This window comes from Mus caroli, chromosome 1, assembly GCF_900094665.2.
Source record: "Mus caroli chromosome 1, CAROLI_EIJ_v1.1, whole genome shotgun sequence".
Taxonomy (NCBI): Eukaryota; Metazoa; Chordata; class Mammalia; order Rodentia; family Muridae; genus Mus; species Mus caroli.
Genome location: NC_034570.1, coordinates 54,365,553 through 54,381,267, shown reverse-complemented (window position 1 = coordinate 54,381,267; position 15,715 = coordinate 54,365,553). Strand labels below are relative to the sequence as shown.

Below are 15,715 nucleotides of genomic sequence, written 5' to 3'. Positions count from 1 at the left end.
GAGTGCTGGGATTAAAGGCGCGCGCCACCATGCCCGGCTTTGGTACCATGATTTAACAATATGGTGGAGTATTTTCCCACTAAGAGTATAAACTAAAGATAGTCAAATGTAAAATTACTATCTTCAGTGTTTTGATCGAAGTATTATAAACTTACTAAGTCAGTTCAGTAGGGAAGTTACAACAGCTATAAATAATTAAGTGGTATGGCATTTTATTTTCTAACTAATTCTCAACTTTCTAAATGACTAATCTGGGTGGGGCTAATGTAATTTCTTACCTGATGCTCTTGTGGAGGCCAATCCCATACATTCTTGTTCACTAGGTGTTACTAATTCAGGAACTGTGTTTTCACTCATTGTTTCAGAAGTCTGTCCTTCACTAAAGTGGCTTATTTGTTCCAGTAAAGGAAACAGTACATTTAACCCACCTATGCAATTGATGATGTCCTGAAAACAAAAATTAACAATTTTTAATATTACAAAATAAGAGCAATGGTATACTTCAGTATCTACAGTGCATATGAAGATGCAATTTGTTAATAAACCTTAAGTAATGTATGTGATAGCCTAAGCTGAATGTATCCTTACACAGACAGTCTTAAAAATAAATATAACTTATATTCAAAAGAGACCATTTTGGGTCATTGTCTGTGCTTGATTATTAGGAAGCTGAAATATATGCAACATATAATGTAATTCTAAAAATGTCAAGAACAAGCAACTATCACACAACTGTACAATTATGCATTAAAAACACAGGTGAGGGCTGATGAGATGGCTCAGGGGTAAGAGCACCAACTGCTCTACTTAAGGTCCTAAGTTCAAATCCCAGCAACCACATGGTGGCTCAGAACCATCCGTAGTGAGATCTGACGCCCTCTTCTGGTGGATCTGAAGACAGCTACAGTGTACTTAATTATAATAATAAATAAATCTTTGGGCTGGAACAAGCAGGGACTAGGCAAGCAGAATTGACCGGAGCCAGCAGGGCAACCAGAGCGAGAGGGGGCTGACCGGAGCAAGCAGAAGTCCTAAAAAATCAATTCTCAACAACCACACGAAGGCTCACAACCATCTGTACAGCTATAGTGTACTCACATACGTTTAAAAACCAACAACAACAACAAACAAAAACCACAAGTGAGAAACCAGAATTATGACTGACTCCTCTAATTTTAGTTAACAAGAGATGGAATGGATGAAGTAAGCTAAAATGTAAAAAGTGCTTAATATCTGACAAAAAAGAATGTTATATAAAGTTACTCTTATTATTAATCACTAAAACATTCAGACCTACTCTGATGTGTTATTGTAGCCTTGTAATCCTAGTATAAAAAAGGCTGAGATGGGAACATTCCAAATTCAAGGCCAGCCTGGAAGGGATTAAGAGAGAAAGGGAATAGAAAAGGAGAGGAAGGGAAGAAAGAAGCAGAAAGGTAAGGGAGGAGATGAGATTAACATATGTCTCATCTCATACAGTTACCTGTCACAACTGCAGCTATAAAACACTAATTTAGTCCAACTTCCCAATACAATGTTCTTTATGTTGTAACTGTACCTGACATTTCAAGGGCTATTCATAATACACACCTGCCACTTTGTTTTGTATACTTTTAAATGATCTAAAATTCACTTTACACATTACATAAAAAGATAAAGGTGTGTGCTGGGGAAAAAAACGATTACTGATTTTAAAGAGCTCTTTCTGTGGTAGTAACTGAACTTTTGAATAGCAAATATTTTTCTTCTCAGTTGCCTTTTTTATTTTTGTGAGGGGGGCTTTAATTTTACTTAAACATAAATATAAAATTGTCTTTCTCCTAATAATTCTGTTCCTGTCTTGTCTCCCACATTAGGTAAAATGCTTCATTAGTTAATTTATATAGCTATAATACAAAATACTAAAGACTAATTTTCAGATCTGGACAACATAAGTAAATTTCTATATATAACACACAAAATTAGTCTTGTAAAGCCAATATTACAAAAATAAACTGTGCAACTTATATATGAATATAAACCATAGCATATTTTTTGAATTGGCTTGATTGATAACATAGTTTACAAAGGTAAGAATTTCAGTCAAGCTGGGCGGTGGTGGTGCACGCCTTTAATCCCAGCACTTGGGAGGCAGAGGCAGGTGGATTTCTGAGTCAGCCTGGTCTACAAAGTGAGTTCCAGGACAGCCAGGGCTACACAGAGAAACCCTGTCTCGAAAAACCAAAAAAAAAAAAAAAAAAAAGAGTTTCAGTCAGTCACTCAACTATTATGCTTATTCATCCTTCAGAATATAAATCTGCATAACATTTTATCGATCTATCTATCTGAAGATTTTTTAAATTTTATTTTGGAGTCAGGGTCTCACTACAGTCTTGGTTGGCCTGGAACTACTAAAAAGACCAGGCTGAACACAAATCAAAGAGAACTGTCTCTTTCTCTGCCTCCTAAGTGCTGGGATTAAAGACCTCACTACCATGTCCAACAATGCATAAAATTTTAACAGAAACCTATTATTAATATCAATTTGGTGATGCTGGGCAGGTAGATGGTTCAGTGGATAAACTATGTGCCAGCATGGGAACCTGAAGGTCTGAGTTCAAATCCCAACTACCCATGGAAAACTCTGGGCAGGACTGCCTGAAAACTCCAGCACTGGAAGACAGAGACAGGGAGATCCTGAGTAGCCAGCTTACTTAGCCTAAAAGGCAAGGTTTCTGATCAATCAAAGCAACAGGTGAAGGTCAATAGATTTCTAACAGTGTGCATGCACACATGCGCGCGCACACACACACACACACACATCTCTCCTTCCCATCCTCCTCTCAGACTTTAGAATATCCTGTGTCCAGTTCCTATTATTCAAAAATTCTAGCCATATACTATGCTTAAGTAAACTTAAAGTAAATTTAAATTATACAATGCCCACTGTATATTATTAATTTACCTTAATGTCCCAATTCACTACTTTGTTTCCTGTTAATCTTCCATGCAAACAGTTAGCAGACAAGTCAAGGCAAATTGAATTTTTGCAAGCCTAAGAAAAAAAGAAAAATACAACAAGCACCTTAGTGCAATTAGAACAAAACATAGCTTTAATTACACAGAGACTATTCTACCATAATTTAAAAAGTGAATAATAAAATCAATAACATGCCTAGCAATTGCTTTTCACTGTTCTTTCTATCTATCCATCTATCTATCTATCTATATACCTGTCTACCTACCTATCTCTGTGTTGTGTTTGTGTTTCTGTGTGGGAGCATGTAAGCAGGTCTATACCTGAGAGGCCTGAGGCAGACGTCAGCTCTTAGATGTCATCAGTCATTCTTTACCTTCTTTTTTGAGACAGGATCTCTCAGTGACTCTAGAGCTCACCATTAGCTAGACTGTGTGGCCAGCAACCTATGCACCTGTCTCTGACCCTCCAGCACAGGGATTATAGGCAAATCAGTAATGTCCTTTATATAGCTGCTTGGGGATCCAAGCCCAGGTCCTCATGGCTACACATCAAGTTCTTTAAATAATAGCTCTTTAAAAATAATCAGGGACTAAATCTAAAGCACTTGCTTATCAAAAGCAGGTCACCGCACTCAGTTCTCGGCACAAAGAAAACACTGACTTTTAAAGAAACAGATGGCTAAGCACCTGCTACAAATAAGGATGGAGATGAAAACAACTGAAAAGCTGCAAACTCTTCCAAAGTACCACTTAACAAATTAGCATTCGTTAATACTTGAGTTGTTTCTAAAGAGTGCTCAAAAAACTGGTGAAACGGATTAAAGCAAGGAGCATTTTTATCACAGCATGATTGTTAAAGCTTATCATCAATCTCTTAAAAGGCTGTGAAGAACACAAGAACCCCATGACTTACTGAACTTCAGACTTGTAGCATTAGTACACCACTCTGGAGAAACAAACCTTCAAAAAACCGACTTACTTACATATAAATGACATTTCTTGACGGAAAACAGTGAGGCAATAACTAATTTTTAAAAGTACATATTTTTAAATTTTCGTCTCAAAGAATACAATCTTAGTATCACCAATTCAAATTCACTTTGTAAAAAGGTAAGGACCATAATATTAAAAACCAGCACAGAGTGTGTCACTTGGTATACTACGTGGAGGAGATGCACTCACTTCCTAGAATCTGTGCTACACACTGGAGACTGAATAGGTGAGTAAATACCAGTAGTTGCCAAGAAAGAAGTTTATGGTTAGATAAACAAACTTATGTTTGGGAAAATACATAGATCTTGACTGGATCAAAACTAACTTTTGCTAAGTAAGTATTTTTTAGGGAAAACTGAATAGATGATATATTCACTTATGTAAGAAACTATGTAAAAATATTCAGGGATAAAGATTTACAGTTATGCCAATCTACTTGTACAAATTACTTGAAAAACGTCATAAAATACAACAAAATATTAACAATTAGCTAATTTGGGAAAGAATTAGACAGGGTAATTACATTACTTTTTTTAACTTCTAAGGTTTGAAATTTATCAAATTATAAAGTTGGAAGAACATAAAAATAGGTAAGTTTGTCAAGTCAGATGTAACAAATAAATAGTATGATTGTATACCAGCTTGCTAAACTAGGAAAATATATTCTATATTGTCTCATACAATAAAAGTACTTTATGTGCCAATGTAACATTAAATATGATAAAGGCAAACAATGCTGCTTGTGGCACTTGGCTGTTTTCTTCTTCCCACCTGTACCTTATGTCTTTCTCCTTCCATCTTTACTATTAGTCTGTTACTTTCATTAACTGAGTTTTTGAAGGAAAAAGAGTTAGGCATGGCAGTATACTGGAAAGTGATTCTATCCTTTAAAAAACATCTCCCTTCCCCTCAACATCACATTTTTTAAAAAGCAAACTAAAGTTTGAGTATTGCTGTTTCACCTCTCTTGAGGTAACTAGAGAAATAGGTTTAAAAGGTTTCATTCACTAAAACCAACTCAGAACCAATTTCAGAAACTATCCCAATACACACTAGAATGACACATAACCTGAACTCGAGTTGAGAAGGTAGGTCTTAATTTTTGCTCTTCTCAACTTCTTTTACAATCCCTAATTTTTTTTTTTAAACTCAAGATTCACCACCACTCCCACCCCCTATCGCAATTACGCACTGAAATGACAAAGGAAATAAAACCATCAATTTGAGCTCATGGAAGTTACAATTATGGACGACCCATGCATTTACCTTTCCTGTGTAGTGAAGGAGGGTGTTACTTGGCAAGTCGGCCATATCACAGTCTTGACACTTCCAAGGGCTTAAGCAATTTGGACCTGAAAATTAGTTACACACATACACAACCATCACTAAATATGCATGTCCTCTTGGATTCTATGTTTCTAGAACAAAATTTAAAATCAAAATGCTTCAAGTTACTCAAATAACAGAGCTAAAACACACTGTATATATGTACTTTAGTTTTAGGTCACCTCTAATTTTTCTAAAACCTAGAACATTTGGGGAGATGATTAATCTCTGCTGTAGAAAGGACACTGTATGAAAATATTATAAAATACTAAAATTAAATTGCTTTATCTAATGTAAACAAATTCAAAAGAATAATAAGAAGAAAAGCATTAAAAATGTGATACTGAGCATAGTCGTACACAACGCACACACATTTATCTATTTTTATTTTATGTGCGTTGGTGTTTTGCCTGCATGTATTATTATGTGAAGGTTTCAAGTAACATGAAACTGGATTAGAGATTATGGACAGTAGTGAGCTGCCATGTGGATGCTGGGAACCTGAGTCCTCTAGAAGAACAGAGGTGCTCTTAACTGAGTCACCTTTCCAGTCCAGTTGGTATAACCTTTAATGCTAAGACTCAGAAGGCAGAAGCAGGCAGGGTTCTATAATAAGACTCTACCTTAAAAAAAAAAAAAACCAACCTGGTTTTTCAATTTGGATGACAGCAAAGAAATGGGATAGCATGTAAGTAGGCAACAGTGCTCATTTTATTTACAACTGAAATGTAAGCTCAAAGTTCCATCTGACACATAATGGAAGATTATTTAAATTATAATTATTTAAGTGTGTGTGTGTGACAGAGAGAGAGAGAGAGAGAGAGAGAGAGAGAGAGAGAGAGAGAAGGATATGTGCATATGTATAAAAGTACATGTGCTTATGTACATGTCGAGAGGCCAAAGAAGCTATTGGGTGACTTCTTGTATCTCTCTGTTCCTTAGCCTCTTCCTATTCAGCAAATCCCAGTGCTTGCCACAATTGGCCCCACCTTATTTTTATTAGATAGATCTTTTAGTCAGTCTGAAGCTTCTCATTTAGGTGGGCTGGCTGGCCTGGAGTCCACCTGTCTCTACACATTAACCCTGGGCTGATGGTGGAAGGCATCCACAGCCAGCTTTCCCAGGGGTGCTGGGATCCACACTCAGGTTCTTCTGCTTTCACTGAGCCATGCCTACAGCACAGCTGGATACTCCATCTTACTGAAGCTGTGCTAAAGCTGATACACTTCTGTGTCATCAAAAGGACTGTGACTGTTTTCTCTCTTTTGACTATATGACATGTATGTTGAACCATTCACTTATTCACACTTTTAATGTTTATTCTCAGAAGTTAATCATTAAATCCATTAAACTAAAACTCTAAATACAACAGCTCATCATATTGAAGCAAAATTTTTTAAAGATGGATTTACTTATTTCATGTTAAGTACACTGTTGCTGTCTTCAGACACACCAGAAGAGGGCATCAGATCCCCATTACAGATGGTTGTGAGCCACCATGTGGTTGCTGGGAATTGAACTCAGGACCTCTGGAAAAGAAGTCAGTGCTTTAAGCCTCTGAGCCATCTCTCTAGTACCCCATAGCCTGTTTCTTAAAGGCACCATTAACCAAAAGAAGATGGTCTCTGGACTCAAGTTTATCATTGAGCACCTCTCCAAAGAAGCTGATCCTCTGGGTTTATAAAGCTATCGGTTATTAACCAATGAAGAAAGATGTGACTGAAGGTGTCTTGACACTGTCAGAATCATTTCTCATCAGGTTCACCTGTGCCACAGGCTAATCCAAGGCACAAAGAAGGTTAGGAACCAAGATACTCTATGGAAGTGGTCTCTCAATGTATGTGGGCCTATTTAGGCCTGTGAGAGCTACATGATTGAGAGACAGAATTTAAAACTCTCCCTTCCTATTCTCATTTCCCCACCCACCTCTTATAAATGATGACTTTGTTATCTTACTGGCAAATGGACCCAGACAAGAATAATGTCTCTATTCTTGTCTCAAGGAAAGAACCACTATTCTGTCAGCCAAGTATAACCAGAGTATCATACTGTGTTGAAAAACCTGCCAAATATATCTAGCCTTCCAAATAATTCAATGTGTATTAGCCTTTCAGTTAATATCATACCAATTTCAGGTCATTTAATTATTTCTTGCATTAATCTCATAGCATGGTCATATTTTAATACATGTTGATATCAGAAGCTGTTCTGAAATGTCCAGAGTGAGCTACCTCTGACCCTTGTAGCCAATTTCAGAACTTCCTCTTGGTCCCATACCAGTACTTAGACTAGCTCAAACTTTGATCCCATAATTCAAATCTGATTTGTTCTTCAGTCCTGACCTTTGCCCTTTCCAAATAAGAAAGTCTCTATTTATTAAAAGTCATGTCTGGATATTCATGTGTATCAGGATAACTCTTTGTGTTGGTAGATAGATGCAGTTGTTATGTAGCAAAGCTTAATTTCAAGTATTTCTAGAGTTGAAAGCAGGGGATAGCTTTGTGACATGAGATTCTTCTTTTATACTTGTTCTTCTTGATCACAGTTGATTGGCATGCTGCTGGCTTGCTGTCTGTCCCGGTTCATCACTGCCAATCAGTATGAGATGGTGTAAAGAGAAGGTGAGTGGGAGTGGTGAGGGTTGGATCTGGGAATTTTCCCCTTTATTGCCCAGACTCCCCTTGAAGTGGGCAGGAAGAGTGCCGAGCCACTGAGCCACTGAACTGCCTGGTGGCGTTGTCCACTTGTAGAAACCTCATATCCGTATGTTGGGGAAGAGGTGGAGTGGATGCCATTGGGAAAAGTGGGAACACTTGCTCTTCACCTTACACCTTTTGGGGCAGGCTGTTAGCAATGGTGAATCCCTCACATGGCTTCTCTTTCTCTTTTCTCTTAGTCTTTCAAGAACTTTGGAATAAGAGGCCTGTTTTTAAAAAGGAACTGCCGCAATCTCTGAAAGACTTCCAAAGAACGTTAGAGCACAGTACATACTATCCCTGCCCTGCTCCCACCCCCAGCTCCCTGCAACCCCTCCCCCTACGTGCAACTGACACTCCTACCCAGTCAAAGCTCTGCCTTTCAGCCCACGTCATACGTAGTGTCCATCTTGTGAAGCCCTGTTGTGCCCCACAGTGTAGCCAGGCCCCCTGCAGCTAGTCATAGTGAAGCCCGCCCTAAGGCCCTGTGAGTGCCAGCTCCCTCACACGTACTTGGTCCGACCTGTAGGTGACTGGTTATCACATCTTCACTGGCCCCTGTGGCCCTGCATGTAGTAGGGGAGGCTTCAGTCAGCCCCTCACTGTGGTCCAAGAATGCCACGCACCTTTCCGTAGATATGCAGATGGTAATTATCTTTTCTTTTGGCTTAATCAGATTTGGTTTGGTTTTTCCCTTTCCTGGGATTCTTTCCTACCTTCTTCAGGCTGTCAAGCACGGGAGAGGAGACACAGTGGGAGGGATTCATAAGGAGGAAACAGCGTCTGGCAGGCATGGCAGAAAGTGCTATTAAGCATTAGCTGGCCTCCTTGTTCATTGTTCCAAGAGATGGGTGTGGAGAGAGCGCTTAGTGTAGGATCCTCTCAAATGAAGCCTGTGTAATCCTGTTACAGGTTGTGTTGTTACGTCCCTGATTTGCCCCAACTACTTACTATTATTTCGCTTTCGTTTTCCTGTATTTCTTTTTCTTGCATTGACATTATAGACTTTGAGGACCTCATCAGATCAATTTAAAAGTGAGTGTGGAAGGGAAACGAAAGTCAACATATTTTTAAAAGATCTTAAAAATAATGCCTCTGTCTAGCATGCCAACAAGAATGCATTGATATTGTGAACATTTGTGATACATGTATTAATAAATAGAGCAGTTAAAAATGGCTATGTTGTGGTTCTCTTCTTTGATTACGATGACAATCTCTGAATTAGCACATGTTCCCATTCTATCCTGCTCCCTAGGGCTTGGTGGACAGCCCCATCTTCTATATGGACACAGTTGTCTCCATGTATTCCCACCTAACTAAAATGCTGGGCAATTGCTTTCATTTTTTAATTATTTGGTTATTTCAGAAACGTGAATCACTTATCATGAAGAAGACAGAGTTAGAGCCTTCATAGTATTCTGTGCCTCTGAAATTCATGAAAGAAATACAAAGGTATCGGCAGAGTCTTTTAAGTCCCGATTTAATTTTAAAACGAGATGAGTATCTTATTTCTTTCATCATTTCTATGGTTATATAGTCTTCCCTCTTTCCTTTTTTCTCTGGTTCAGGTTGAGTATAAATGATCTAAAGACCAACTCAATGGCCCAGTGTCCTAGTCCATATCAAAGTATGAGATGCTTACAGCTAATGGAAACGTCATTTTTAACAATAGGTATAGAAGGATGGATTATCTACAGTCATTGTTTTATCAGCAATTCCTACTGGCATGCGTCACCACAAAGCACACCAACCATTGCTTTTTGATGAGCTGTCCAGAAGAGAAATAGCAGTAAGAGCATAAGTTGATTAGTTATCAAAGCAGTGGATCTGAAAGGGCCCTTTCTTTGTAAAACAGCATGGAATTAGGGCAGCAGTGACTTTCCAGTGACGTGCATTAATGAGTCTGAACTCTACACACAGTAAACCATACAAGATGTACAAAAGAACATTCCCAAAGCATTCAGATGTCCCCTCTCCAGAAGGTCAGTTTCTTAGAAAAGCACAGAGAGTTGTTTTGGGAAACATGTGTCACTCAAAACTTTTTCAATATTTAATTTTTAAGTTTAAGTTTATTTTTAAGTCTGCACTACATACTTTTAATATGAAACATTTGGGCTCAGATTGATTTTACTTCAAAACTTTAAAGTACTTGCATTTCAAGTCTGCATAACTTTCATACAATGTACATTTCTCCTTTAAGTAAAATTTAAAAAGACACAACTTTAAATACCTTCCTTAAATATTCAGAAATAAAACAATGAACAAATTGCTGAATGCACAATTCAACCTTGTACATAGTAGAAGCCAGTAGAGAAATACCCTTAGCATTCCTGATTTTTCCCCTTCACTGTTAGCAACCATACCCACATCCTCACCTAGGGGCAGCCGCTGTTCTGCAGCCCTATTATCAAAGATTTGTCCTGTCAATTCTTAAACTTCCTACCAATAGACTTGTGTATGTGGACTGTTTCAAGTGCATTGCCTTGTTTTCGTTTCCATATAGGATTCCACGCTATGAATATTGTACGATCTGTCTGCTTTTGTATTGCTGTGCATTGACATTGTTTTCAGGTTTGGGATAATATGAATGGAGCTAGAATGAACACTATTGAGACATCCTTTTGTGGCCATAATCACATGCACAGAATTACTTGAAAATAATATATGCTCCAAGTTAGAAAACACTGCTTAACATTTTACCCCCAAATTGATGTAATAATGTATGATCCCACCAGCAGTACAAAGAGCTGTCTGGCTGCATATCCTCACTAGCACTTACTGTTCTCAATGTTTTATTTTATCCATCCAGTGGAGGTACAGTGGACTCTTATTTTAACTTGTCTTCTCCATGTGACTAACAGTATGGAATACTTATTTTCCTTCCATTAGCCATTTTAATATCTCCTTGATAGGTGTTTGGGTATTTTTGCATTGTCTATGATTCAGCCATTTTTATTGATTTATAGTAATTCTTTATATATTCTATGTACAAATTCTCTCTTGGTTTCATGTGTGAGACATCTGTTCTTACTTGGGACTTCTTATCCAAATACAGTGAGTTCTTGACTATAATTTTTCTCAAGAGAGGTTAAGCAGTAATGTGGATGCTCCCAAAAAGCTGGTCTTCCTTCTTAGCAAGAACAGTACATCAGTCCACAATGCTGATTCATTTTAGATGTAACTTTGTCTTTTATTTGTTGTGTGAGTATTCTGATGAAATTAGTTTTTTTTCCCTTGATGCACAAAGATTTGACTCTGGCAGGAAGATATAATTTCTATTTGTTGAGGTCTGCTGTGTACCCTAATGGATATAATATTTGTTTCACATGTACCAAACAGTACATATACTTTCTGATTGTTGGATGCAAAGTGAAAGCATAGCTGTAACTACATCCAAATAGTAAATTTTATAAATCTTAACATAGCCCTTATTCTTATGAAGGGCTCATCTGTTTAATACCTTTCTGTGAATGTATATTAAAAGTCCCCACTAAGGTTGTGGATTTTTTTCAGTTTACTTTATTTTTAAGCTACACTGTTAGGGATGAGCAAGTTTAATGTCTCCTTGGTGAGATGGCTTCCTTTTACCACTGATAATGACTTCTCTTTCATGTTCACTTTATTTGAAATTACAGTTCTTCTGTTCCCTTTCTTTTAGCTAGTATTTGTCAAAAGAATTGTTCTTTATCCCTCTATTTTTCGGATTTTTTTCCTGTGTAGTTCAGATGTGCTTCCCACGTGGTAGCATATGACCACATATTTAGGTCAGTCTGAGGTAGCCTTAATTGACAGCTGAGTCCTGTTATGTGCTATTGTTACTGACACAGTTGACTTTATTTCTACCATGTTACTTTTTTCTAACATCGTCTTTTTCTTTCTCTTCTCCTGAATTGTGGTGTCATGCTATTTCTTTCTTGACAACCTATGCATTACATTTATAGTATAAATTCGTTTACACTTCAGTGGCTAACATTAATTTCTTAGAATGCATATTTGAAATTTAAAGCTAATTAGAATCCCCAGCTTCCTCCAAAGCAATGCCAAGATGGTGGAGGGTTTTGATTCCAATCACCTGTCACAGGCATGGTTCTCTTGCCTGACATTTTTTTGTACAGTCACCCAAAATTAATCCTATTAGTGGCTTTATAGTTTCAATTTCCCTACATGAGTCTCAGACTCATCTTCTTTTTTGTTTCTTGTGTCTATCCTTTGGGGCTCAGGGGTGTGTCTGTGATAAATGACATTAAGAGTTCTTGCTCCTCCTGCAAAGACTGGAGTTTGGTTCCCAGCACCCAGGTCAGGCAACTAATAAGCAGCCTTAATTCCAATTCCAGGAGATCTGATGCTCTCTCCTGGCCTTTTCGGGCAATTATAAAATGAAGGGCTAGGGCATAGTCTTGGTGTTAAGTGCACATACTGCTCTTAAAGAGGACCAGAGTTTTATTCCTGGGACCCCCATCACAACCAGCAATAACTCTAGCTCTGGGGATCCAGTGTTCTTTACTTTACACACACACACACACACACACACACACACACACACACTGGGTGCACACATGATTAGAAAATTTATTCTGGTTTGGTTTCATCTTTTGATGCCTAGAACAAAGAAGGGCTGAGTCCAAAACAATGACCTGCTTTAGGTTTTATTTATCAGTTCAGGTTGAATAATTCAACGGCTTTGTATCCAGCTTGTAAAGTTCTGCTTCTATAGGGAGTCCCATCTTTCTTCAGGTTGTCTTGTTACCAGGACATATTAGCTACACTATTTTCAATGTGTCACAGTCTGCTTTCTGATTTCCCCAATTGTTTGTAATTTCACTGACATTTTTAATAATGTTGTTGAGGACAAAGACAGTCTAACAGTGTTTTTATATCCCTACATTGACACATAGAAATTAGCACTTTTGGAGGTTCTCAAATTCCTTTCTGAACAATGAATGAATGTACTCCAAAGCTTTAGCTGTGTGTCAGAAGCTTAAGTTCTCTTGTAGGGATCTATCTATCTATCTATCTATGTTTTAGTTCTTCCCCAAGTCTTATTTGTGTGGCGTTAACTCTAGAGTTCGGTAGTATTTGTCTTTGTGCCAAGTCCCCTTTCCTACTTAAGGAGCCATATCATTTTCTCCTGGGTATGTCATAGTTTTTCACATTGCCTTCACAATAAAGAGCTTCATGTCTTGAGCAATATTGGTGTGATCGAATCTGGACTTTTATGTAGACTTACAGTATATCCCTGGATTTTACTTTTTAGATTTTGTTTCTTGAGTGAAGAAATATGGTAGGTTTTGCCCACTAACAGAACCTGATATGTGTACTATTGGCTAATGGACAAAAAGAAGTGGATCAAAAAATTGACAAATGAACTCCACGTGCAGCGGCTCTCTGCAGAAAAATAGATAACATATGCACAGAATTTTAAAAAGATTATTTGAAAACGCCCAGAATTTAGACTGTGGGACATGTGAAGAAAGAATAGTGCACCTTCTTTAGTACCTTCAAGCAATGTTGATTAATTGCTGTATGTATGTAGTGTAAATAGTGAAAGCTAGTAGACTTTCTGCTAGAATAATTCAGAATTGTACAGTTGACTGTAATAAGTCTAATACAATGTCATGTATGAGTAAAACTGCATTCATTATTGCTTTATATCGGCACACTGTATAATTTATCAGTTTCAAATAGCAGCTACTTATTATTACTATAGGTTTGGGGAAATCACCATCCCAGTATGGCTTAGCTAGAGGTTTCTGGCCCTAATAGGGAGGCCATGGGTTGGGACTTCCTGTGAAAACTCAACTTGAGGTGGGCACATCAGTTTCTCAGCACAGTCACATGTTGAAAGCCCTTGGTCCCTTGCCATGTGATTCTCTGCAGGGTGGCCTTTTGGCTTAACAGTTATTTTGCCCCTGAATGAACAATCAAGGCAAGAGTATGTGAGAAAGAAGCCACAGTTTTCTATCATAACATCACTTCTGTGCTACCCAGTTGTGAGAGGCCTTTGAATAAGTGTAGCTTGGGAAATGGGAAGAGGCTTATACACAGCTGTAGCTATGAGAAGGTTACTCTCACTGGACACCAGTCTGAGAACCAACATACCACAATTATATTTTGTTTGCTTCCCCTTGGGACTTGCTGGGAACCTCACATAGAGCCTAGGTAATGACAGCTAAACTAAGCAAGCAGCATGTTTTACACTACCTTCAGACTCAACTTTTATGAATCTTAATGCTTTCTATTTCATTTATGATTAGCCAAGGCTTCTTTCAAACTCTCCTCAAATGGTCTCTTCAGAAATTATAAGTCCTGGTTAAAAAATATAATGCTTCAAGGTTCCAAAAATATCAACAGTGTTTTTCTATTGCCTTGGAATGGTCTCTAATTTCTGGATCTCTAGGTTCACTTCTTAAAAGCATATAGTGATGATTTTAGTTTCGTGCCCACATAGATATCATGACCATATAGCCCCCAAAAGAAATCATTAAAAGGAGATTCCTTTGTAGTTGACTTTAGCCTTTCCCCGTGAGTTTTATTTCATTAGCAATACTGGTTTTACATGATACACTCAAATAAATGTTGGAGTCATTTTATCTGTCATAGCTTTGTGTAGAGAGGTCACTGAGAAGCTGGTCAATGATGTCCAGAATAGTCAGGCTCATCTTTGACTTGAAGGAATTTGTGACAGTTTCATTGTACAGGTTTGCATATATGGCAGTGGGGAGCATTAAGGAGGAATATCGTTTTCTTCTTTAAACAGGGAGTTCATGAGGATCAAACCTTGATCATCATCTCAATCCTCCCCTCCTGGGCAAGTTTATCCATCCAGGTTGCTTTAATCACCATACAGATGGCAGTGCCTTTCATTTTCGGTTATCCAGCTCACAGTCTTGCAAACTGCAGATGTGTATAGTTTAGCTGTGAAAAAACACAACTCAGAAAGATACCCTGGACACCAGAATGCTGATTCAGATGCAACTAACAGGATCTAATCCAGGTGAGGTTCATTTCAGTGTGATTTGAACTAAAAGAAATTAGAAGTTCAATAGATTTCCTTTATGGACTAATTCTGCAGGCAAATGCTATGTGCTAACCACTGTGGGACTACAGTGGTGACAAGACAGCCCAGGCCATTATCTATATGGAACTTATGTTTTAAGAGAAGATGACAAGGGACTGGAGAGCACTGGTTGCTCTTTCAGCGGTCAGAAGTTCAATTCCCAGCACCCACATGACAGCTCACAACTGCCAGTAACTCCAGTTCCAGGGGATCCAATACCATTACACAGACATACATGCAGGTAAATCACCAATGCATATATAATAAAAAATGGAAATTTTTTTAAAGAGAATAGAAAAGAGTGTATGCTTCAATAAGACTAGTGATAGACACCCACAGTAAATGTGAAGGAGTGGCAGGTGAACTTTCACTTCCATTCACAAACCTGGACAAGCAAGCTCTGTTATCTCATCTGAGTTCATTGAAAAGTGGGCTGGACCATTTGCCTAGGAATTTCATAAATTCATTCTTTTTAATAGCCTAGTAGTACTCCATTGTGTAAATGTACCACATTTTTTGTATCCATTCCTCTGTTGAGGGGCATCTGGGTTCTTTCCAGCTTCTGCCTATTATAAATAAGACTGCTATAAACATAGTGGAGCATGTGTCCTTCTTACCGGTTGGGACATCTTCTGGATATATGCCCAGGAGAGGTATTGCGGGATCCTCCAGTAGTACTATGTCC

At 38.0% G+C, this 15,715-nt stretch overlaps 1 protein-coding gene and 1 long non-coding RNA gene across 2 annotated transcripts in view; one reads left to right on the top strand and one right to left on the bottom strand.

The window, feature by feature from the left end:
* Positions 1-15,715, bottom strand: part of Nbeal1 (neurobeachin like 1) — a 162,706-nt gene that overhangs the window by 85,527 nt on the left and 61,464 nt on the right. Inside the window, exons 17-19 of the mRNA XM_021162943.2 lie at positions 5,218-5,303; positions 2,945-3,034; positions 279-447 (exon numbers count right to left, since the gene is read on the bottom strand). Of these exons, the coding sequence (XP_021018602.1) occupies positions 279-447; positions 2,945-3,034; positions 5,218-5,303 (345 nt within the window). The remainder of the gene's footprint in view (positions 1-278; positions 448-2,944; positions 3,035-5,217; positions 5,304-15,715) is intronic.
* Positions 7,797-9,151, top strand: LOC110294609. The gene is made up of 2 exons (XR_002377955.2): positions 7,797-7,898; positions 8,174-9,151. It is a non-coding gene; the product is annotated as an uncharacterized LOC110294609 (long non-coding RNA).